Source organism: Papio anubis, chromosome 2, assembly GCF_008728515.1.
Source record: "Papio anubis isolate 15944 chromosome 2, Panubis1.0, whole genome shotgun sequence".
Taxonomy (NCBI): Eukaryota; Metazoa; Chordata; class Mammalia; order Primates; family Cercopithecidae; genus Papio; species Papio anubis.
Window position 1 is genome coordinate 192272124 of NC_044977.1, and position 25838 is coordinate 192297961.

The following is a 25838-nucleotide window of genomic DNA, read 5'->3' on the forward strand; positions in this document are numbered from 1 at the left end:
TAACTAACGTCTGATGATCTGAGGTGGAAGTGTTTCATACCAAAACCACCCCCCCGCTAGCCCCATAGAAAAATTGTTTTCCAGCCAGGTGCAGTGGCTCATGCCTGTAGTCCCAGCACTTTGGGAGGCCAAGGTCGGCAGATCACCTGAGGTCAGGAGTTCAAGACCAGCCTGGCCAACATGGTGAAACCCCGTCTCTACTAAAAATACCAAAAAAGTATCCAGGCCTCATGGCAGGTGCCTGTAATCCCAGCTACTCGGGAGGCTGAGGCAGGAGAATCGCTTGTACCCAGGAGGCGAAGGTTGCAGTGAGCTGAGATCACACCATTGCATTCCAGCCTGGGCAACAAGATGAAACAAAAAATAGAAAAAAAAAAAATTGTTTTCCAGGAAACCATCCCCCCCAGTGCCAAAAAGGTTGGGGCCCACTCCTCTAGGAAATATGCAGAGAAGTATGGGCTACTATTATTAATCTTAGAATTCAGTTTTTTATTGTATTTATTTATTCACTTATTTTGAAACGAGTCTCGCTCTGTCGCCCAGGCTGGAGTGCAGTGGCGCGATCTTGGCTCACTGCAAGCTCCGCCTCCCGGGTTCACGCCATTCTCCTGCCTCAGCCTCCTCAGTAACTGGGACTACAGGCGCTCGCCACCACGCCCAGCTAATTTTTTTGTATTTTTAGTAGAGACGGGGTTTCACCGTGTTAGCCAGGATGGTCTCAATCTCCTGACCTCGTGATCCGCCCGCCTCAGCCTCCCAAAGTGCTAGGATTACAGGCGTGAGCCACTGCGCCCGGCCAGAATTCAGTTTTTTTAAATTAGAAAGGTTGTTTACAGATCGAAGTCATAACCAACCAGAAGTGAAGGTGCTTATAGGTTGAATAACTAGATGTGAAAATTGCTTTAGTTAATAAAGACAATATTATTCAACTCTGGCTGTATGAATAAAGCTTATTTTAAAAAGTCAAATGGCTCATTGACATTTTCATTATTAAAACTAGTAGACTAGTTAGGCCATTTCTCGCTTGGGCTACTGCAAAAACCTCCTAACTAGTTTCCAACTTCACTCTCACACTTTAAACAAAACCTATTTTCTGTAAGCCTATTATTCTCTCCTATCTAAAACAGAGAGGTGGCCAGGTCTTTCCCCTGTTTAAAAATCTGTAATGGTTCCCCAGGAAACAGGATAAAATCTGAGCTCTGTAGCATAGAATACAAGGCCCTTTATGACCTGGTCACTGCCTACCTACCTCTTCAGCCTCTTCTGCTGTCTGCAGTGCCTACACACACCCTTCTGCAATTCTCTCTCCTGCCCTCTCTGCTTTCCAGTAACACAGGACGGCCCTCAGCTCCACGGACGTGCTACGATCCCTCCTGCAGGTGGGCCACTGATGCAAGCTCTTCCCCAGGCATGGAACACACTTTGTAGCTGTCGTTGCCCTTACTCATGCTGCAGTCGTCAGCTCTATTATCATTTCCTTAGGAAGCCTTCCCAGGCATTCCCGATTAGACAGACGTCTTACACTACCTTGGTACCATAGCTTGTAATTCCATAGCCTGTAATTCCATACCATGGTTGTAGATTGCTGTCACGGGAGCAGGGACACTATCTGCTTTGCTTGTCACTTATCTCTGATTATTCACATAGTACACACATTAGCAAGCGTGGAAAAAAGATTTGTTCCATCAAGTTGCCCCAAAAAGGCATGATCGGAAAGGATTTCTAATTTTCTCAAGTTTTTCAGTGACGCCAATTAAAACCAGTAATGAATAACTGAAAACATCCTAGAGTCTTTCTTTTCTTTTTATAAAAATATTAGCTGTTTTTTATTATTTTTTTTGTAAGGAAAGCAGTAAGGGATGTAAATTTTTTAGTGGAATAAAATGAATTATCTCTAGATCAGGCCTTACATTAGAGATGGCAAAAATCTTGAGGTCGTTACGATTTTTTAAAAATAGAAATACAATTGTTTGCCTTTTAGACTCTTCTGTTTCAAGACGATGTACTGAGCACATACTGTAGTCCTCTCCCTTCTACACAAAATCCGAGTATTTCACAGAGTAAAATTCACGAGGAATGCTCAAGAACGAAAAGCAATTAGGATAAGACCAGGGAGACAAGCAGCGCTTAGGATGTCGGTGGGAGAATGCTTCTGCAAACCGCTGCAGGTGGCTGAAACTAGAAGCGAGGAGGGTGGAAATGGGGGGACCCAAAGGCAACAACTAGGGTGATGAACGGGATAATCCAGTAAGAGCAGCAGAGCAGGTTATTTCTATGTTCACAAAAGCACGGATATGCACACACCACACGGTTCTCCCTCATTCCTAATGCCGAAATCTGGGCCCAGTGACTGGGCTGTGTTTCAGCTTCCAGGTAGGACCAGTAAGTGTAAGAGGAAAAGGAGGTAGAGCTCCAGGGACAGGAGGAATCAAGAAGCATCCTGCCCTCTAAACATTCCACACATCTCTTTGTCTCTCTGAGACTGAAGACGACGTGCAACTAAACTTCCCTGTAAACAGGCTACACAGAGGCTCCGCAGATTCTCCACCCTCAGTTACAAAGATGGATGCAATTCTCCCCTATTTGTCCTACAAAATCTATACAATTCTTTTTCTTTTTTTGAGACAATCTCGCTCTGTTGCCCAGGCTGGAGTGCAGTGGCGCAATCTCTGGCTCACTGCAAGCTCCGCCTCCCAGGTTCACGCCATTCTCCTGCCTCAGCCTCCCGAGTAGCTGGGACTACAGGCGCCCGCCACCTCGCCCGGCTAGTTTTTTGTATTTTTAGTAGAGAGGGGGTTTCACCTTGTTAGCCAGGATGGTCCCCATCTCCTGACCTCGTGATCCGCCTGCCTTGGTCTCCCAAAGTGCTGGGATTACAGGTGTGAGCCACTGCGCCCGGCCCAAGAATCAAAGTAACCACAGGTTTTTCTTTGTTGCTGTTAAAGTACATGATAAACAGATTCTAAAATTTATAGAAAAAGCTGAAGAAGAATCTGGTTAAGAAATTTGTTCTGGCCGGGCGCGGTGGCTCAAGCCTGTAATCCCAGCACTTTGGGAGGCCGAGACGGGCGGATCACGAGGTCAGGAGATCGAGACCATCCTGGCTAACACGGTGAAACCCCGTCTCTACTAAAAAATACAAAAAACTAGCCGGGCGAGGCGGCGGGCGCCTGTAGTCCCAGCTACTCGGGAGGCTGAGGCAAGAGAATGGCGTAAACCCGGGGGGCGGAGCTTGCAGTGAGCTGAGATCCGGCCACTGCACTCCAGCCCGGGCGACAGAGCCAGACTCCGTCTCAAAAAAAAAAAAAAAAAAAAAAAAAAGAAATTTGTTCTATCAGACATTAACAATAATTATTTAAGAGCCAAGTGTGGTAGCTCACACCTGTAATCCCAGCACTTTGGGAGGCCAAGGCTGGCAGATAGTTTGAGTCTCAGAGTTTGAGACTAGCCTCGGCAACATACAAAAATACAAAAATTAGTTTTTTTATATATATATATAAAAAATACAAAAAGTAGTTGGGTGTCATGCACCTGTAGTCCCAACCACTTGAAAGGTAAGGCAGGAGGATCACTTGAATCTGGGAGGTGGAGGTTGCAGTGAACCAAGACACATCACTGCACTCACTCCAGCCTGGGTCACAGAGTGAGACTCTGCCTCAAAAAAAAAAAAAAAAAAATTATATAGTAATCAAGACAGGGTGCTATTATAAGCTCAGGTACAGACAACCTAATGGAATAAAATAGAGAACACAGGAACAGACTCTCACATGGAAACTTGATAAATAATGATGTTATAGGTCAGTGGGGAAATAGAAGACTCAATAAATGGTCTGGGATACTATCCAAGTTTAAAGAAAAAAGTGAAAGTGAATCTTTTCACAGACATACAAAAATAAAATCCAGATAGCTCAAAGATTTAAAGTGCAAAAGGCAAGCTATAGAAAAAATATAGGAAAAAGTCTTTATGACCCCAAGTTAGACAAAAATTTCTTAAAAAACAAAAACCTCGAACCATAAAAGAGAAATTGAGGCCAGGCACGGTGGCTCATGCCTGTAATCCTAGCACTTTGGGAGGCCGAGGCAGGTGGATCACGAGGTCAGAAGTTCAAGACAAGCCTGGCCAAGATGATGAAACACTGTCTCTACTAAAAATACAAAAATTAGTTGGGCGCAGTGGCAGGCACCTGTAATCCCAGCTACTCGGGAGGTTGAGGCAGGAGAATCGATAGAACCTGGTGGGGCGGAAGCTGCAGAGAGCCAAGATTAAGCCACTGGACTCCAGAGTGGGTGACAGAATGAGACTCTGTCTCAAAAGAAAAAAAGAAATTAATTCCATTATATCAAAATTAATAACTTCTATTCATTAAAATATACTACTAAAAGGGTAAAAAGGCAAATCACATCCTGGAAGACTATCTTTAACATCATATGATTGACAAAAGATTAGTTTATAGACTAAAAGGAATGTTTATTAATAGAAAACGAAAAAGTTAACAACCCAGTAGAAAAATGGATGAAAGACCTTGATATGGTTTGGTTGTGTCCCCACCCAAATCACATCTTGAATTCTCACGTGTTGTGGGAGGGAGCCGGCAGGAGGTAACTGAATCATGGGCAGGTCTTCACAAGATCTCCTGGTTTTAAAAGGGGGAGTTTCCCTGCACAAGCTCTCTCTCGTTGCCTGCCGTCATCCCTGTAGGACATGACTGGCTCCTCCTTGCCTTCTGCCATGATTGTGAGGCCTCCCAGCCATGTGAAACTGTAAGTCCAATAAACCCTTTTTCTTGTATAAATTATTCAGTCTTGTATAAATTTATCAGCAGCGTGAAAACTGACTAATATAGATAGCGAACAGGTATTTCTTTCTCTTGAAGAGATATTTCACAGAAAGCACACAGGAATGGTCAATTAACCTGAAAAGATGCTCAGTTTTTTGAGTAATCAGGGAAAGGCAAATTTAAACCACAACGAGCTACTATTTCACCCCTCCCAGAGCTGCCGAGGGTGTTCGGCAATGGGAACTCTCATCTCCTGTGGGTGAGAATGTACACTAAAAACTTTTAGAAAACAATCTGACAAACCTAGTCAAGCCACACACGGGAACAGCCTGTAACCCAGCAATTCTAATCCTAAATATATACCTCTGAAGAACCTTTAAATCTTTAAGCCAGGACACACACCAAGAAATACATTTTATATCCTGACTCAGTATACACATAACTAAAACAAAGTCTTTCATAAGACAACGTTTTTACTGTGTGCACAATACTCTGATTACATTCTTCTATTTCATTTAGTGTTGTCCACTACACAGATTTCAAAACCCCCCAATGCACTGGTTTTTAATATGAGCTGCACATCAGAATCATCTGAGGTATTAAAAAAATTAAAAACAAAACCAAAACTGATGCCCAGGGTAAGCCCCTAAAGATGCCGATTGCTGATTCAACTGGAATGAGATGGAGTTTGAGCACAGAGTTATTAAGCTTCCCCAGGGATTCTAATTAGCAATTCAAGAACTAAACAGATCGCCTGAAGCTTGAGAAGCTTTGCCCCAGAGAAATACCTCAACACATCCAGTAAGATGTATGTTCAAGATTATCCACAGCAGCACTACTCATGAAAACAACCCAAATGTCTACAGATAGGAGACTGGCTAAATAAACTGCAGTATATTTACAGTGCAGCAATACACAGCAGTGAAAGTGAACAAACTACACCATACACATCAACAACTCTCAAAAGCATAAAGCTGAGTGAAAAGGATGTGGAAAAAATAAAGACAGCATAATTCCATTCATAAAAGGTTCCCAAACAGGCATGCCTAAACCACAGATATTTAAGGGTGAATAGATACGTCATAAAATTACAATAAAAATGCAGAATTCAGAATGGTGCATATTGGGGACAAAGAGAATGACAGGATGGGGCATAGCAGATGGGGACTTCAGAGGTACTGATAAAATTCTAGGCTGGGTGGTAGGTACAAGGATGTTTTATATATATATACACATAGATACACATTTTTTTTTGAGACAGAGTCTCACTCTGTCCCCCAGGCTGCAGTGCAGTGCCACGATCTTGGCTCACTGCAACCTCCACCTCCCAGGTTCAAGTGATTCTCCTGCCTCAGCCTCCTGAGTAGCTGGGATTACAGGCACACCACCATTCCCGGCTAATTTTTTTGTACTTTCAGTAGAGATGGAGTTTCACCATGTTGGCCAGGCTGGTTTTGAACTCCTGACCTCAAGTGATCTGCCCGCCTCAGCCTCCCAAAGTGCTAGGATTAACAAGTGTGAGCCACCATGCCCAGCCTATATAAATATATACTATATATATTACGTATACACTATATATACTACACATATATTATATATATGTATACTATATAGTATACAGTATGCATATATATAGACTATATACTATATAGATAATATACTATTGTGTCTATTATGTCAACACAAAGTAAAAAAGCCAAATTCAATTTGACAGTGGTTATGGCCTATATCCGGGTGTATCCATTTGTCAAAACTGTGTAATTAATATCTGTGCATTTTGATAACTGTAATTTTATCTAAAAAATAAGTGGAGGCAGGATGTTGAAATTAGGTGACAGCATTGATTACACTAGTCTGTCTACTTTGAATTTATTTAACATTTTCAATAACAGAAATTTTTTTAAGAGAAAGAAAAAAAGGGTAAGGCAAAGTTCATTTTTAGAGAACTTGTAAAGTTTTGAGATCAGCACTCAAAAGTTATTAGATGTTGACTGTAAACACAATAAAACGAAGACTTCAGAAATCACCAACAAAAACTGAATGAATATCAATTACAGATATAAAGAACTGATAACCCTAAATGCAATTGGAGTCCCCGCTAGGAAACCAGTATGTTCACTCCCCCTTTCTTAGGGGGACCTTGAGTTGGCTACAGCAGGTAAGTAATTTGGAGAGAAAGAAATGGAGAGGAGGAGTAGAGGACGATAAAACTGGAAGATTCTCAAAATGACCAGAGATGGGGGCGCTCTCCTGCATTTCCGTAAACGCAGTTCAATTTGCTCACAAACCCTTCTGTTACCCAAAATCAACCAACAGACTGTCCACACTTTCTGTTTCATTTTACCATCTTTTCCCTTTTCCAATGCCGTCCCCAAGTATACTTTATCATGAGAATTCCCCTACTCTGCCCTTGATTCTAGCTCTCCATAGGGAAGTAATAACAACTCTTTCAGCGATTTTTTCTGGTGTTAACCTTTATCTTTTTTTTTCCTGACCTCCATAATTTTAAAGACCATGTTCACATTGCCATTTTTAGGTCTTCCCACTTTAAATATACTGACTTACTACTCCAATACACACTTCATTGCCTTCTTCCCATGCACAGTTTTTGGTTCATTGCTTCACCTTCCTCTTTTTTTTTTTTTTTTTTGAGACGGAGTCTCGCTCTGTAGCCCAGGCTAGAGTGCAGTGGCCAGATCTCAGCTCACTGCAAGCTCCGCCTCCCGGGTTTACGCCATTCTCCTGTCTCAGCCTCCCGAGTAGCTGGGACTACAGGCGCCCGCCACCTCGCCCGGCTAGTTTTTTTTTTTGTATTTTTTAGTAGAGACGGGGTTTCACCGTGTTAGCTAGGATGGTCTCGATCTCCTGACCTCGTGATCCGCCCGTCTCGGCCTCCCAAAGTGCTAGGATTACAGGCTTGAGCCACCGCGCCCGGCCCTTCACCTTCCTCTTTACCCTTTACCTAATTCAGCCTAAGCACATTTTTCATTCTCAAATGTGTCAAACACACACCTTATCGCTTCCTTTAAATAAACTTTAAAAACATACTTCCATTAAGGCTTTTCAGTTATAACGTCACAAGAAATCTTAATAAAACAAAATTAGAAAGAGGTGATATACAATGAAATGAATAGGTTTTCAACTGTTCCATGATTACACTCTATGAATCTAAATTCTCCAAGACTTGATTCTTCATTAATACTAACTCAAATTCTCACTGATTATCTCACTTAAATGTGTATTAAGGCGTATTACATACAAAGCACCATTCATCTTCTACTTGGGTTTACCTCTCCATGTAGAATATTAAGAGGTATATGTTTATCTTCGCATATATATATTTCCAGCCATCAGAGCCATTTCACCATGTTTAAGGTGATGAAACAAATGAACCCCTTACCCTTATTCTAAAATCCATTAGTGTCTGTAATCCATTACTTAATTCTAAAATCCAAAAAGCCCTGAAAACTGAAGGGTTTTTGCTCAAATTTGACAACAAAACTAATTTAGCGATTTCAACTTATTTGAGACTATTTGTAGCCTTTATCCCACCTTTGTGTGACTAGACCAGTGGTTCATTTTGTTTTTGAGACAGTCTGGATGGAGTACAGTGGTATGTCCCTGGCTCACTCCAACCTCCCCGTCCAGGGCTCAAGCCATCCTCCCACCTTAGCCTCCTGAGTAGCTGGGATTACAGGCATGTGCCACCATGCCCGGCTAATTTTTGTATTTTTGTACAGATGGGGTTTTGCCATGTTGCCCAGGCTGGTCTTGAACTCCTGAGCTCAAGCAATCTGCCTGCCTTGGCCTCTCAAAGTGCTGGGATTACAGGCATGAGCCACTGTGTCCGGCCCAGTGATTCTTAATTGGAGTAATTTTGCCCCAGGAGATAGGTCCCTGCAAACAAATTATCTGGCACCAAGATGTCAACAGCATCGAGGCTGAGCAACCCCGAACTAGATCTATTTTGCTGAGGACATCAGTCTGTGAGTACTGAAGCTGCCTCAGACTCCTCTGAGGGCATTACAGAATACCTGGTGAAAGACAGTGTTTACTACTCAAGAATCACAAAAACTCTTAATTCCAAAACACAGTTGGCTCCGGGGATTTCAGACAGGGGACTGTGGGCCCTATATCACCATTCTTATAATGGCAGGTCTCCTCAAATGTCACAAATCTCATTAAAATATGGCCAAGGTCTCAGAAAACAAAGGAGATGAATATAGAAATTCACTGGCGTAACAAGTACGGTGAGAAACAAATTTACATTTTTTTCTCTTTCAAAATCACAATTTAAAATAAACTAGCCTTTTAAACAGTGCCTGTATATTAGCATCGATTGTTTTCATGATCTGTTTTAATGTTCTCACCATAAAAGTTATCAACACGGGTAACATACAATAATAAACCAACACTGAGACTCTTAAAACCACAAGTGCTGTTTACCTTTCTCTGTGCCTGAGAATATGGAGATGATTTTGTGCCTGGGCTTCTTCTCCTCCGGAACAGAGGGCAAAGGTTTCAAACTGTGATTGGCTGACAAGGGGTCTTTGCCTCCAGTGCTAAAGATGGTGCTGCTCATTCGCACAGGAGGTGCTGGAGGCTTGTCTTCCAGTTCTCCGTTATCAGACATGGTTCAGAATTACCAAATGGCCTGAACCTGGAAAAAACACAATTAGTAACAAAGCAAAAAACGGCACGAACAAGCAAAAAACGGTCATAACTACCCCTGCCACAATTCCAAATTAGAAAATAGTATCCATTTAGAGTGACATTTGCAAAATTCTGGAAAAATCAATGTGTAAAAGATGTAACTCTCTTGAGGTGTAACAAAGGTAATTTCCCCTAACAAAGTTGGTAATGGTCAGCTGGAAAATGTTTGAAAAGTCACACGGAAACGTGATGGTACTACCAAAAGCTCCTGATCTAACCAATAGATTCTAAGAGACCTTCTCAATGGAAAGAAAGACAACATGAAATCTTTTTTTTTTTATTCCAAAGAGGAAAATTATGTTCTGACCAGCAAATTACAGGATATCTTGGGGAGGTGCACCTCTAGAGCAGAGACAGACGGTTGGCTATTAAGCCTATCAAACAGCACCCCTCTGATCTGATTTCACGCACACCAACTTTGCAGTTACAACTTAGCCTTCACAATAACTTGACTAAAAAATTCTTATTTTTGAGATGGAGTCTCACTCTGTCATCCAGGCTGGGGTGCAGTGACGTGATCTCAGCTCACTGCAACCTCCACCTGCCAGGTTCAAGAGATTCTCCTGCCTCAGCCTCCTGAGTAGGTGGGACTACAGCCGCACGCCACGACTCTCGGCTAATTTTTGGTATTTTTAGTAGAGACGGGGTTTCACCATGTTGGCCAGGCTGGTTTCAAACTCTTGACCTCCGGTGATCCGCCTACCTTGGCCTCCGAAAGTGCTGGGATTACAGGTGTGAGCCACGGCATCCAGCCTAATCTTTGTATTTTTAGCAGAGACGAGGTTTTGCTACGATGCCCAGGCTGGTCTCGAATTCCTGACCTCAAGCGATCCACCCGCCTTATCCTCCCAAATTGCTGAGATTATAGGCGTGAGCCCCCACGCCTGGCCGAGGATTCTTAAAACAATGCACTGCTGAGGCAGTATTTGGTCTCTGAAAATCTGACATCCTAATTTACACAAATTAGTCTTTTGAGTTTTGCAGACAATCACAAAAGAGCTTGGCCAATCTGGATACACTGACAAAATTAAATACAGAGCATGGCTGAAAGGCTGAGTGTGGCCACATCCCGCAGGTTCTGTGACACCAGCAAATGCCCTGTCCAGGCAGTTGCGTAATCCCTCTTACCTACATGGCTAATTCAGCGGAAACCTCAACCCTGCTTACCCATACTTCTAGGCATGTCTTTAAAAAAGTAGATTACACAAATTTGAAATCAGCAGGAAAAGGGAGAGGATCCCTAACTTACATATGAGTTCTGATACAAAAAAAAAAAAAAAAAGCCATGTTAGGAAACATATTTCCCACTAAACATGGTTTTGATTGGTAACTGGATCTTAATTTGATTCTAAGATTATTTAATGCGTTTAAGCAAATACAACCTTGCATATATACAATGAAAAGAATGCTAACTGTTCAGAACTTACAAATATATTTTTTATTTAGTTTGAATGCTTATACCTGAAGAAAAGTAGGTACAATTTGAGAAGATTATAGCAAATCTTACAGCTTTTATTTTCCTTGATGGGAGTGTGTCACTAGCACTACGGTGTATTTTCTCTCTCAAAATCATGATTATTTTTTCATTCTACGAAAGAGCAAGAATAAAAAAAGGGCCGGGCGCGGTGGCTCAAGCCTGTAATCCCAGCACTTTGGGAGGCCGAGACGGGCGGATCACGAGGTCAGGAGATCGAGACCATCCTGGCTAACCCGGTGAAACCCCGTCTCTACTAAAAATACAAAAAACTAGCCGGGCGAGGTGGCGGCGCCTGTGGTCCCAGCTACTCGGGAGGCTGAGGCAGGAGAATGGCGTGAACCCGGGAGGCGGAGCTTGCAGTGAGCTGAGATCCGGCCACTGCACTCCAGCCTGGGCGACAGAGCAAGACTCCGCCTCAAAAAAAAAAAAAAAAAAAAAAAAGAATAAAAAAAGGTAAAGGAGCAAACACATTTCTGGGAGTGACATGGTTTGGCTGCGTCCCCACTCAAATCTCATCTTGAATTCCCACGTGTGGTGGGAGGGACCTGGCGGGAGGTCAATGAATTATGGGGGCAAGTCTTTCCTGTGCCGTTCTCCTGACAGTGAGTCTCACATGATCTAATGGGTTTAAAAAGATTTCCCCGCACAAGCTCCCTCTCTCTGCCTGCTGCCATCCATGTACGATGTGACTTGCTCCTCCTTGCCTTCTGTCATGATTGTGAGGCTTCCCCAGCCACATGGAAATGTAAGTCCAATTAAGTCTGTTTCTTTTGTAAATTGCCCAGTCTCAGGTATGTCTTTATCAGCAGCATGAACACAAAACAGACTAATAGAGGGGGTAACTAGCTAGAGAAGGTCTGGGAAAAGGGAGTGAAAATGATCTCTATTTCTGTGTGTGAAAGACTGGTCTAAGGAAGACATGAGGGCAGGATCTAAGGTGGTGCTGACATGCCCTAAAATGATTCTTCTTAACTAGCTCATGACATCATGCGGGATTTATTTTGTTTTTGGGGTGGGATAAAAGCAGGATGCAACTGGTTATTCCTAAGTATGGGCTACTACCAGTGTGCATTCCAAGAGGGGACTTATCTTGCTACAGACAGAAGAAAGGCAAAGCTTAGTAACAACATTGCAGCTGGGCACAGTGGCTCACGCCACACTTTGGGAGGCCAAGGTGGGCGGATCGCTTGAGGTCAGGAGTTCGAGACCAGTCTGGGCAACATGGTGAAACTCTTTCTCTATGGAAAACACAAAAATTAGTCAGGTATGGTGGCGCATGCCTGTAGTCCCGGCTACTCGGGAGGCTGAGGCAGAGGAATCACTTGAGCCCGGGAGGCAGAGGTTGCAGAGCCGAGATCATGCCACTGCACTCCAGCCTGGGCAACAGAGTGAGCCACCATCTCAAAAACAAAACAAAACAAAAAACAACAACAAAAAAAAACATGGCACAATAAAGTGACTGTGAATTATCTTCTCAAGGCTCCCATATCGATGGAACATGAGTAGAAACTGCCAATGCACCTTCAATAATAATAATAATAATAATAATAAATCAGCTGCATGTTATCCAGTTCTGTGGTTAACAGCATATGTTCCAGAATCAGACTGCTTTGGATGGAATCCTGTTTCCACCACTGACTTAGTGTGTGACCTTGGGCAAATCACTTCACCAAGTCTCATGACTCCTTGAAGAAATGACTGACTCTAGGCATGGGACAGGGAAAATGCAAGATGAGCCCAGAGCACGCTGTAGTGTCAGAAGGCAAGGGAGCACTTTAAAAGGATGAAGAAATGCCAAAGGGACACAGGAAAGATTTTCCATAGGCTAATGCTGGGATGATTTGAGCAAATTAGTATACTATTTGATTATGACCCAAAGTATCAAATAAATATGTTATTCCATCCTGACATAAATAAATGAGTAAGTAAATAAATGGGAGAAAAGGAACAAATCTTTCTTACAGAAGAATTGCAAATAAAATAGGTAAATACATCTCCCTCTAGGAGTTTCAGCTTAATCCATGTTTCCTCTTGAGTGAAGGCAAAACTTAGTGACTCGTTTCCAAAGAACAGTGTATGGCAAGGGAAAAACAACTTCGCAGTGAAAAAACCCGGCAAACATGCCTTATTACCCAAGTGACCACAGCTGACATCGCCAGCAACAAGTCGCGACCCTATTACTTATCCCCTCATCTAATGTGATGGGGCACACACTTCGCCTCTGTGGTGTTCTTCCCACAAACCCACAGCCCTAGTCTAATCATGAGAAAACACCAGACAAACCCCAATTGAGGGATATGCTACAAAACTCCTGACCACTACATTCCTCCAAACCGTCAAGGACATGAAAACCAACACTGAGATACTGTAACAGATCAGAGGAGACAGAACCATAAATGCAACATGACACCCTGGATTGGATCCTGGAACAGAAAAGGGGCACTGGTGAAACAACTAGTAGAATCCAAATAAACCCTAGAATTTAGTTAACAGTAAGGCACCAATACTGGCTTCTTTGTTTTGACATGCGTATCACGGTTATGTAAGATGTTAACATCAGAGGAAGCCGGGTGACAGGTATACAGGAAATGCACTATCTTTGCAATCTGTCTGTACATCTAAAATCATCCCCTAATAAAAACTCTATTAAAAAGGGAGTTAGTAAGTTCCTCAAAAATTAAATACAGAGCTACCATGTGACCCAGCAATTCCACTCCCAGGTATACAGCCAAGAGAACTGAAAACATATGTTCACGCAAAAACTTTATATGAAAGTTCACAGAAGCATTCATAATAGCCAAAAGATAGACCTAAATATCCATCAACTGATGAACAGATATCCAAAATGTGGTGTGTCCATAAGATGGAATATTGTTTGGCCACAAAAAGAAGTACTGATACATGCTGCAAGATGGATGGCCCCTGAACACTAAGTGGAAAAAAGCCATAAAAGGCCACATATTGTAGGATTCTACTTCACATGAAATGTCCAGAACAGGGGCATCACAGAGATGGAAAGGAATTTAGTTCATAAACACGGCTGATTAGCGAGTGGTTGCTACGGAGTGAGGGAAATGAGATGTGGCTGCTAATGGGTATGAAGTTTCTCTGGGGGATGCAAAGGTTCGGTATGAAGACAGTGGAGAGGGTCGCACAGCCTTGTGAATATACTAAAACCACTCAATTGTACACTTTATAAGATGGTAAATTTTAGGCTGCGCAAATTATATCTCAAATTAATATCTACTCACAGAATAAACATCAAATGAACTAACAAAGATAAAAAGTCTTTGCAATTGTTATCATCATTACTACTTATAAGACTCTATGCTAGACATTAGAGAAAATGAAAGACACCCTGTGTCTTCTCTAAGAGTTCATAACCTAGCGGGAAGGACCAACACATACTTGTTTTAAGTTAGGTCAGGCATTCCCCTTATCAGTATCTGCTCTCAACACAGGCCTATCAAAGCTACTCAGCTCCTTCAAAGTAGCCGTTCTCAAAACATTTTGGCCACAATACCCTTTACATTCTTAAACATTAATGAAGAGTCCAAAGAGTTTTTGTTGATGAGGGTTATATCTATCTACATTTACTGCATGAGACATTGAAACAAGTTATTGGCTGGGCACCTTGGCTCGTGCTGTAATCCCAACACTCTGGGAGGCTGAGGTCGGGGACTACTTGAGGTCAGGAGTTCGAGACCAGCCTGGCCAACATGGTGAAACCCTGTCTCTACTAAAAATACAAAAATTAGCTGGGCACGGTGACGCATGTCTGTAATCCCAGCTACTTGGGCGGCTGAGGCAGGAGAATCGCTTGAAGCTGGGAGGCGGAAGTTGCAGTGAGTCGAGATCACGCCACTGCACTCCGGCCTGGGTGACAGAGTGAGAATCTGTCTCAAAAATACAAAGCAAAACAAACAAACAAAAAAACCAAGTTGTTTAAATAATTCATTTAAAAATAACAACAAACCCATTACAGGTTATACATTTTTATGAAAAATGACTATTTCCCAAAACAAAGTAAGTTGAGTGAGAAGACTGATATTCTTTGACATTTCGGCCAGTCTTTTTCATGTCTGGTGTGGTAGAAGACAGCCAGATGATAGATCTGCTTCTGCATTCAATCTGTTGTGCTACGTTGTTTTAGCTGAGGATGATGAAAAACATCTGGTCTCACACAGATACCACCTTTTCAAAAAGGCAGGAGCATTTTAACAGCTTTCACATAATTGTGGATTTTCTTCTTTGGTATGACACTAAACCTGACCTTCCTAAAAGGTTAGCTGTGGAATCCGAAACCACAGCAATGAATCCTTTTTACTCTATTACACGAAGCCAATTGATTCTCTCGAATTCTGAATGAATCTGTTACCTATGCAGAAGTTTTACGATGTCATGTGTCGGTTTTTGGAAAATATTGTTCCCTGGGTTTTGAAGATACTTCAAATGTTGGCACATTTCATTGTGCAGTAAAAATAAAATCACATTCATTAATATCACCACCCATCTCATCAGAAAAGTCTTTCAAGTGCTGGGAAACTGCTAAAATCAACATAGCGGATACAAGTTTTCTAAAACTCTAATTTTTGCTTAAAAGCCTAAATTATATCAGAAGCAACACATTCTGTCACTATTTTTGAGGAAATGTCTGCAAAATACCTAAGTCTGAACCACCAGAATATGTGGGTCAGTTGTTCTTTCAAATAAAAAAAGGTGTTCTATGAAACAGAGGGCTAGTTTAGCTCTCTCGCAAAAGTGGTTATCTCCAAGACAACGATTCCTACTTTGGTATGCAGAAGTACCTTATGAGTACTTCCCATTTTGCTATACAGAATACTTGATCAATAACTTTATTGTTCCATTAAGTATGTTATTACGTGAGGCTGGTACTTTACCGCAAGCACGTGGCCATGGCCTTGGTATGGGTTAAAGTAACGAGCAATTTGACCCACTTCTGCTTTTACCCCATCAATCCATTTGTCAACACAGTGTGAAAGCAAATAATGTGTTAAGAATATTCTGAAAAAAGTTTCGACATCATAGACTCCCCCACGATACTGCAGACCACACTTTGAGAACTGCTGCTTTAAAGTGTACTCCATCTTTATACTTCACCTACATACCCCAAATGCTTTGATGTTTTATGGAGGTGGCAGAAGACTCATATTTATTTCATCTTATACTCGATAGAACACATTTTAACAGAACAAATAAGCAACAGCTAGATTTCCAAGCTAGGGTACAAAAACCTCCTCAATCCGTAACGTGTTGAAAAATCCAAATACGTGCAATGGTATTTACTATATCGCTTTTCATTACAGTATCAGAAAGATGAGTAGGCTTTCGTGGCTTAGCCAGAGAGACACTTTCATTCTTACGAGAAGCAATGCTAAAATCTAAGCAAATGACATTACACAGCAACCTTCAGAACACAGCCTTTCCTTAAACTTTGGCTATCCTTTGGTGGCTCACGTCTGCAATCCCAGCACTTTGGGAGGCTGAGGCAGGCAGATCACAAGGTCAAGAGATCGAGACCATCCTGGCTAACACAGTGAAACCCCGTCTCTATTAAAAACACAAAAATTAGCTGGGCATGGTGGTGCGCGCCTGTAGTCCCAGCTACTCACAAGGCTGAGGGAGGAGAATTGCTTGAACCCGGGAGGTAGAGGTTGCAGTGAGCCGAGATTGCGCCACTGCACTCCAGCCTGGGCCACAGAGCAAGACTCCATCTCAAAAAAAAAAAAATTATTTTTTCCTACTGCTCAATGTTAGTATACTGTGCAGTAACTTTTTAATTTTCTGCACATATTCAGTCTAGTAGAACGAAACAGGAGCCAGAGCATTGCGTTCTCAGAACTTTTTAGTGACTATACACTATCATGTTGAATGAGCTGTCTCAAAGAAATTCCAATTAACATGACTTACCCTTTAAGCAATACTTGCCTAAACAAATCCCAGATTTAACAGTAAACTTGAGTCAGAGATGTCCCTAATGAAATTATTCAAGATGACGAATATGCCGCAACAATTCTAATACACCACATGAGTGACTAGATCTTAGTAAATACAAGCACAACCCTTCGATACAACACTGATGCCTCTGCCACCTGCTTAGCTGAGGACTTACCACTTCATCTCTGGATTTCTCTCAGTCTCTATTGTTGTTGAAGAAATTCTATCAGGTTGGTGCAAAAGTAAGTAGTTTCCATTGAAAGCAATGACAAAAACCGCAATTACTTTTGTACCACCTAATAACTAGCTCCCTAGAGGGTTCCTCTGTGTTCAGTTTTTTGTTGGGAGAAAGAAGTCAGAATTGGTTAAATATACCTTAATTATCATGCAGAAGTTGACTAAAAGTAACAAGTGCTATGGCTCTCCCTGGCTACACATCGTCCTGACTAGCTGCCCATAACCTACAGACTGAGGACTAAACTCTGGCATTATGGCCACTCAACTCCAAACTGCTGAGTCAATCTCATCTCATGGAATGCACGTCAATCCTGTGCCTCATATTCCTCAAATACACCAAAGACTTTCCTGGCCTAAGTAATTTTTATGTATCGATTTCTGCATTCTTAGCTTTTCTTTTTCCTTTTATCTACCCAACCAAATCTTTCAAGGCTTAGTGAAAATGATTTCCTTCCTAAGGTCATTCCTTGCCCAAAAAGATCCTTCACATCCTCTAAACTCGAGTTACACGGGAAAACAAATTCGGATGGTATTAAGATTGTGAAGGATTAAGTCATCTAGTCCATTTGCCTTGTTTTATATGTGGAAAAAAACCAACTTTCCAAAAAAGTAAGTGGTTAGCCTAAAGGCACATCAATCTAATTACTAACAGAACTAAGACCAGAACTCAAGTTTCCTAACAACTCTTAATCTCATGCTCTTTTTTCTTACTATATGCTAATACACTGGGCCATTCTTCGGCGACCAATTACAACTATAAACCCTTAGTTATTTTATCTGCTTTTCCTACCTAAGACCTCAAGCAATTCAAAGGCAAGTACTGTGCATGTATCAGGCAATGTTTGCTGATTTATGGTACCATACTCTATCCACAGATGAAATACTATTCTTGAATTTGCCTTTTTTTTTTTTTTTTTTTTTTGAGACGGAGTCTCGCTCTGTCCCCCAGGCTGGAGTGCAGTGGCGCGATCTTGGCTCACTGTAACCTCCACCTCCCAGATTCTCCTGCCTCAGCCTCCCAAGTAGCTGGGATTACAGGCGTGTACTACCACACCCAGCTAATTGAATTTGTTTTCTTTTTCTTCTTTTTTCTTTTTTTTTTTGAGATGGAGTCTCAATGTCACCTAGGCTGGAGTGCAGTGGCATCATCTTGGCTCACTGCAACCTCTGCCTCCTGGATTCAAGAAATTCTCCTGTCTCAGCCTCCCAAGTAGCTGGGAGGCAGACACCACCACATCTGGCTAATTTTTCTATTTTTGAGTAGAGATGGGGTTTTACTATATTGGTCAGGCTCGTCTCAAACTCCTGACCTCAGGTGATCCACCCACCTCGGCCTCCCAAAGTGTTGGGATTACAGGCGTGAGCCACTGTGCCCAGCCTGAACTTGTTTTCTTAATCAAACAGCACTAGACAACATAAAGTACCCCATATTAACAAAAATATATTTGGAAAGGTTTATACTTTTTCCCTCACATCTGATTCATGACCTTCAGTTCTCTTTTCCAAAAAACAGTACTTTTTGTGTGTGAATTGCTGCTTCTGACAGTGTCAAATGCCTGAAAAGTACCAAATGAGACTGTGGTAAGGTTCTTTATGTTCATCTTATATGTTAGCCAAAAATAGTATTAAGTATAAAAATAATTCATGGTGAAACACTGATTTACCTTATGTTTTGCTCAACCATTAGTCAAAAATGTTTTATAAAAAAAAGAGCAAACAGTAACTAGTGCTTCTCTCTAAATCTGTTCAAACACTTTTTGCTACTTTTCAGTGAAAAACAAGTAGGCGAAACAAAAAGTGTGCCCCAAACACACTGCACTCTTCTGAGAGGCCCATTGTTTAACTGTGACACGGCTCAAACACAAACAACTCCTCAATTGTCTGCTGAAGGAGACTAGGGGTAGCTAAACATACAGCAGAACCCAACAGCGGAGTGGTATCTGGAACCGGTCAGCCCAGAGTGGAGATTACTAAACTCAATATTATCTGCTGGGATCAACTATAGTACTCCAAGTGTAAACCATATACTATTGAAAAACACAATGATTTTAAAAGCACAATTTCGCTTTACATTTTTATTTACTTTTCATATAAATAGCAAGTGAGTCTTAATTTTTCAGTACATTATGAATGCAGTAACGCAGCACTAAGTAATTACCCAGACATTCAACAATCTCTCAAGAAGCTGCAAGAGCCCCAACACCAGTGGTCCCTCCCTCCCCCAGTCAAAAAAACAAGAGCCTCAAATGCCTTTGAGAGCAAAAGCATGAATGAAAACATTTCCAAATCACCTGAAGATGACAACACACACTTCTAAATAGAAGGTTCACAACTCAGAAGGAAAAGGGTGTTCTCATGTGGTGACAATGGCCATAACATCAGTCCCACTAGTAGCAAAGCCAGAAAGAAAAGAGGAAAAGGGAGAAAAGAGATGTAGAAAACACAAGCTGGGGCTGGTAAAAAAGAAGGAAAATAAAACGTCGCTTCAAACTCTAAAATAAAGGACTGGATAACATATCAAATCTTTTTAAATGCATGGATGGGCTAGTAAAACAAGAGAGATGATTCCACAGAGCTCCAAACCAAAGTGAAACCAGGAACTCAAAAAGAGTAAGCAATTTACTAATCTAGTTATTCTCGAGGGATTTTCTACTAAACCCTGGAGACCTCATGCTTCCACTTTGATGGCTGCCACAGGGGACAGGTAGTAAAACCCAGACTGCCTAAGGTTGAAAAATTAACAGGACTCCCCTCCCACCTAAGGCTAGGCCTGAAAAAGGCTATAATGCACATAACGACCAATCAGGAATAAATCCATCTGGACAGAAACGAACAAGAAAACCTTAAGCATTTTGAAAATGGTGATGGCAAGAGGAGGAAAAATCTCTGAAAAACACAGATATGGAATGACGTGTCACAGAACACATAGAAGCAGCTTGAAAATAAAAGCAGAATAGAGCAAATATGAAAACACCATACAGAACTTTCAATAAGTCTATATGGTGAACTTATTGGTAAGTTCTTTCTCACCAATAAGAAAAAATAAGTGAAAGCTAAAACTCAGCATTTGAAGTAAAAAGCAGCGCAGACATAGTGTTAGAGAGAACTGATGAACAATGAACTAATTGCAGACAATGAGATAGAAAATATGAAAGAGGAGACCGGACACAGTAACTCACGCTTGTAATCCCAGCACTTTGGGAGGCTGAGGTGGGCGGGTCATCTGAGGTCAGGAGTTTCAGACCAGCCTGACCAACATGGAGAAACCCCGTCTCTACTAAAAATACAAAAATTAGCCAGGCGTGGTGGCGCACACCTGTAATCCCAGCTACTTGGGAGGCCGAGGCAGGAGAATTGCTTGAACCCAGGAGGTGGAGGTCGCAGTGAGCCGAGATGGTGCCACTGCACTCCAGTGTAGGAGACAGACCAGGACTCTGTCTTTAAAATAAATAAAATAAAATAAAATAAAATAAAATAAAAAATACTATATATAAAAAACTTGCAGGATTGAATAAACAAAATGTGGTATATATACACACAAAAACTTCTTTAAGAGATGAGGTCTTGCTGTGTTGCCCAGGCTGGAGCACAGTGGCTACTCACAGACATGATCAGAGCACAGCACCACAGCCCTTCAGCTCCTGAACTCAAGCAGTCCTCCCACCTGGTCCTCCCAAGTAGCTGTACTGAGACAACAGGTACATGCCACCATGCCTGGCTCACGGATGAAATTCTGGTATATACTATTAATAAGAGTGAACCCTGAAAATAATATGCTAAGTAAAATAAGCCAAACACAAAAGGACAAATACTGTATATATGTATTTTTAATTGAGATAGGGTCTCACTGTCACCCAGGCTGGATTACAACGGCATGATCACAGCTCACTGCAGTCTAAACCTCCTGGGCTCCAGCGACCCTCCCACCTCAGCCTCCTAAGTAGCTGGAACTACAGGTGCATACCACCATCCCCGGCTAACTTTTAAACTTTTTAGCAGAGACAAAGTCTCACGATGTTGCTCAGGCCGGTCTTGAATTCCTGAGCTCAAGCTATCCTCCCACTGTGGACTCTCAAAGTGCTGGGATGACAGGTGTGAGCTGCCATGTCCAGCCTAACAAATACTGTATTAATTTCACTCAAATGAGATACCTTACAGTAGTCAAATTCATAGGAAGTAGAATAAAGGTCACTAGAGACTGGGGAAAGTGCAACATGCGTAGTTACAGCTTCATGGATGCGGAATTTCTTCTTCTTTTTTTTTTTGAGATGGAGTCTCTGTCGCCCAGGCTGCAGGCTATCTTGGCTGCACTGCAGCTCCGCCTCCCGAGGGTTCAAGCAATTCTCCTGCCTCAGCCTCCTGAGTAGCTGGGACTACAAACACACGCTGCCGCGCCCAGCTAATTTTTTATATTTTAGTAGAGATGGGGTTTCACTGTGTTATGGGATGGTCTCCATCTCTGACCTGCGTGATCCCACCCACCTCAGCCTCCCAAAGTGTTGGGATTACAGGCTGAGCCACCGCGCCTGGCCAGGATGTGCAATTTCTGCTGGGGATAATGAAAATGCTCTGGAAAAGGACAGTGGTGACGGCTGTACAACACTGAATATACTTAATGCCACCAAACTGTACACCTAAAAATGGTTACATAAAACATTTTATGTTATGCATATTTCACCACCAGCACAACAAAAAACCATGCTAGGATATGAGGCCCTTACAGCTCTGAATTTTTATTTTTTATTTATATATTTTTTGAGACTCATTGTCACCCAAGCAGGAGTGCAGTGGCGCAATCACGGCTCACTGCAGCAACCTCCTGGGCTCAGGTGATCCTCCCACCTCAGCCTCCGAGTGGCTGGCACCACAGACGTGCGCCACCATGCCCAGCTAATTTTTGTATTTTCTGTAGAGAAAGGGTCTCCCTATGTTGCCCAGGCTGGTCTTGAACTCCTGGGCTCAAGTGATCCACCCTCCTCGGCCCCCAGATTGCTGGGATTACAGGTGTGCACTACAGTGCCCAGCTAGCTCTGAATGTTTACATCAAAAAAGGAGAACTTCCAGCCTGGGTAACATAGCAAGACCCTGAAAAAAAAAAAAAAAAAGGCCAGGTGCGATGGCTCATGCCTGTAATCCCAACACTTTGCGAGGCCAAGGAAGCTGATCACTTGAGGTCAGGAGTTCAAGACCATCCTGGGCGACATGGTAAAACCCCGTCTCTACTAAAAATACAAAAATCAGCCGGGAGTGATGACACACGCCTGTAATCCCAGCTACTCGGGAGGCTGAGGCAGGAGAATTGCTTGAAACCATGAGGAGGTTGCAGTGAGCCGAGATTGCACCCCGCACTCCAGCCTGAGGCACAGAGCAAGACTCTGTCTCAAAAGAAAAAATAAATAAAAACAAAGAATGAGCTGGTCGTGGAGGCTTGCACCTGTAATCCCAGCTACTCGGGAGGCTGAGGCAGGAGATCACTTCAGCCAGGAGGCTGCAGTCGCCACTGCACTCCAGCCTTGGCAACAGAGTGAGACTTTGTTTCAAAAAAAAAAATTAAATAAATAAGTAAATAAAATAAAGGAGAACTAAAAATTAACAAGTGAAGCATCCAACCTAAGAAGTCCAAAAAAACAGTAAAATAAATCCAAAGAATGTAGGAAGGAAATAATCAAGATAAAAGCAGCAATTAATGAATATAAAACTAATATACAACTAAGAATATCAATAAAGCTAAAAATAGTGTCTTGGGCAAAACTAGTAAAATATCTCTGGCAAAAGGAATCAAAACAAAGAGTGTAAAAAATAAACATGATTAGGAATGAAAAGCAGTTCTGCTGGCATTTAATGAGCAGAGGTCACAAGTATCTGATGTTCTGCAATGTGCGCACAGCTCCTCGTGTCCCACCACGTGTTGATTTATCATTTTAAAACTTATAATGATCTGAACTGAGGACACAATTCTATTTCACATATGAAAATATTTTTCCAGTTTTAGCATACACTGAATTTTCCAGATATGCAACCGCTATGTAAACCAAGAGGAGCTTGTACTTTTGCTCAGACTTTACCAAGAAGTTTATTCACAATTTCGGAAATCATGTCACTAGGCATACTGCGCTCATGCTGGTTGAGTCACCAACGGCAGAGTCCATATGATGAGACTGTACTGTGGTCACCCCTATCTATAGACACAAGTCTCTGGTCACTGCATAATGGTTTTTAGTATAGTTGTGATCAAGTATTTACAAATAAAAACATGTATTTCATTATAAATTGTTTGCCTTTTATTTCTTTTTTTCTATTATAGTCAGGGCATTATATTGACGTTTTCCTCCTAAAATTCTGTGAGGATAGGTCTAATAATCCACAATTTTCATGTCATAGGAAAGCAGTATAACACAGTGTTTAGGAGTACCGACTATATATATACCTTTTGACCCATATATCCCGTTTCTAAAAACCTATCCAAAGGATATACTTGCAAAAATATGAAAAGACACATGCACTAGGCTGTTATTGTAGCATTATCAGTAACAGCAAAAGACCGGAAGCAACCCAAACGGCCATAAGTAGGGGAATGGCTCAACTAACTACAGAACATTCTACACTCAAGTATTTTGAAGCTATAAAAACAAATGAGAAAATCGCTCTATATATTGCCATGGAGTAATCTCCAGGATATATGAAGTGAAAATCAGTTGGAAGGAAAAAAATATATGGGAAGCTGTCATTTACCAAAGCGAGATGGGGGGGAAGAAGGTATATCAATACACACACACACACACACACACACACACACACACGTGGGTGTACTTATTTCTATTTTTTTTAAATGGAAGAACCATAATTTTTTCCCAGCTTTACTGAGGTATATAATCGAAAAAAAATTGCATATATTCAACATGATGATTTGATATACGTATATACTGTGCAATAATTATCACAATCAAAATGAAGACATCCATCACCATCCACAGTTACCGTGTGGGTTGGGGATGGGGCTGGCGGAGGAACCATAATTTTAAAAAATAGTTACTTTGGGAGAGATGGGACTAAGTTAAAACCTAGATTTCTCTGAATATACATTTTTGGATATTTGCTTTTAGAACTCTGTAAATTATATAAAATCACCAGCTTATGAAGAATGAACCACACCTGCTCATAGTAAGATCACTAAAAAAAATCCTTGTACTTTTTTGCTTTGTAGATGACATATAAACCTTATTTAAATTTACAATTAAATGAAGATCAAACTACGGAACAGAATTGAATGCAAATTGACAGTGGTTCTGTTCTTACATCTTTAGAGATTATGATGTCTATAATGGTAACTTTTTGTAGCATATGTATTACACAGTTAGCAAACACTCATTAACCAAATTATGACCTGGTTATTAGCTCTACTATTTATAAGTTATGCCTCTATTATTAGCTACTACGATGTATCATATTTCCTATACTGAACTCTACTCTTTGTGAGAAGACACTAATTTTTGAGAGAGGATAAGAAAATAAAGAGGGCTTCGATGGAAGTCGTCAATCCCAGTATTCTGGGGAGGCGAGGCGGGTGGGATCGACACCTGGCGTCTCAACGTTCAAAGCCAAAGGCCACGCAAAACCGCCCCCAGCGTACCGGCGGCTGGTGTACGCCTGCATTCAGCTACTGGAGGCTGAGGTAGAATCACCTAACCGCCATTTACCTGTTGTCCACCCGTCAACCCAAACGTCGTCACCCCACAGCCCCTCGCATTCAGGAGCACTCTGTCACACACCAACGCATGTCCCTCTTGAGACGGAGTCTCGCTTCTGTCGCCCAGGCTGAGCAGCAGCACATCCCCGGCCCACCGCGCCCCAACCGTCCACCCACCTTGTTTTAGTTTTCCTTGAGTAGTTGACTACATGGCGCCACCTCACTGCCTTTTCCTTTTGTATTTTAGTAGAGACGCCATCCCCACCCTCGTACAGCTCACAGGATGGTCTCCCATCTCCTGAACTCCATCCCTCGCCTCGCCTCCCAAAGTGCTGGGATTACAGGCTTGAGCCACCACAGCCCGGCCTCCCAAAACGTGCCTTCAAACAAACCATGCCAGCCCAAAGCCTGGTAATAGTTCATTGCTACTTTATTGTTAGCATTGAATCAAGCAAATACTTTTTTCTGACCCTTGATGAATCTGATACTCACTATAATGGAGTAATACTCTGTATTATCTTTGTTGGCACAGGATAGGAGGATGATGGATGAGCAGGAAGAATACATGGGGAGTAGACAGGAAAACGAATTTTAGATTTGAGACGGAGTTCGGCCTGTCGCCCAGGCTGGAGAGGCAGGGCCGGATCTCAGCTTCACTGCAGCTCGGCCTGGTTCATCACGCCAGCTTCAGCCTTCGTCTTCTCGAAAGTAGTTGACAGGAGCCAATCAAGGCTGGCAATTTTTGTATTTTAGTAGACCGCTCACCGTGGTCTCGATCTCGTGAGCTTGTGATCCGCCCGCCTCGGCCTCCCAAAGTGCTGGGATTACAGGCGTGAGCCACCGCGCCCGGCCGAACCTCAGACATTAATGAAATGTAAATTAAGGCCTCAAGCAGATACCATTTTACACCTTCTGCACTGGCAAAAAACAGGAAGGCTGATTCAAATCAAGTGTCACCGGGAATACGGCACAAAGAGAACTCTTACAT

The 25838-nt window shown here is 42.1% G+C and overlaps 1 protein-coding gene across 3 annotated transcripts in view; it reads right to left on the reverse strand.

The window, feature by feature from the left end:
• Nucleotides 1-25838, reverse strand: part of PAK2 (p21 (RAC1) activated kinase 2) — a 93809-nt gene that overhangs the window by 43996 nt on the left and 23975 nt on the right. For all 3 annotated transcript variants that reach the window (XR_644374.4, XM_021935065.2, XM_009202025.4), the window contains exon 2: nucleotides 9225-9438. Coding sequence is in view for 2 of the 3 variants with exons in the window: in XM_021935065.2 (XP_021790757.1) it covers nucleotides 9225-9411 (187 nt within the window). In the remaining variant the exon portion in view is untranslated. The remainder of the gene's footprint in view (nucleotides 1-9224; nucleotides 9439-25838) is intronic.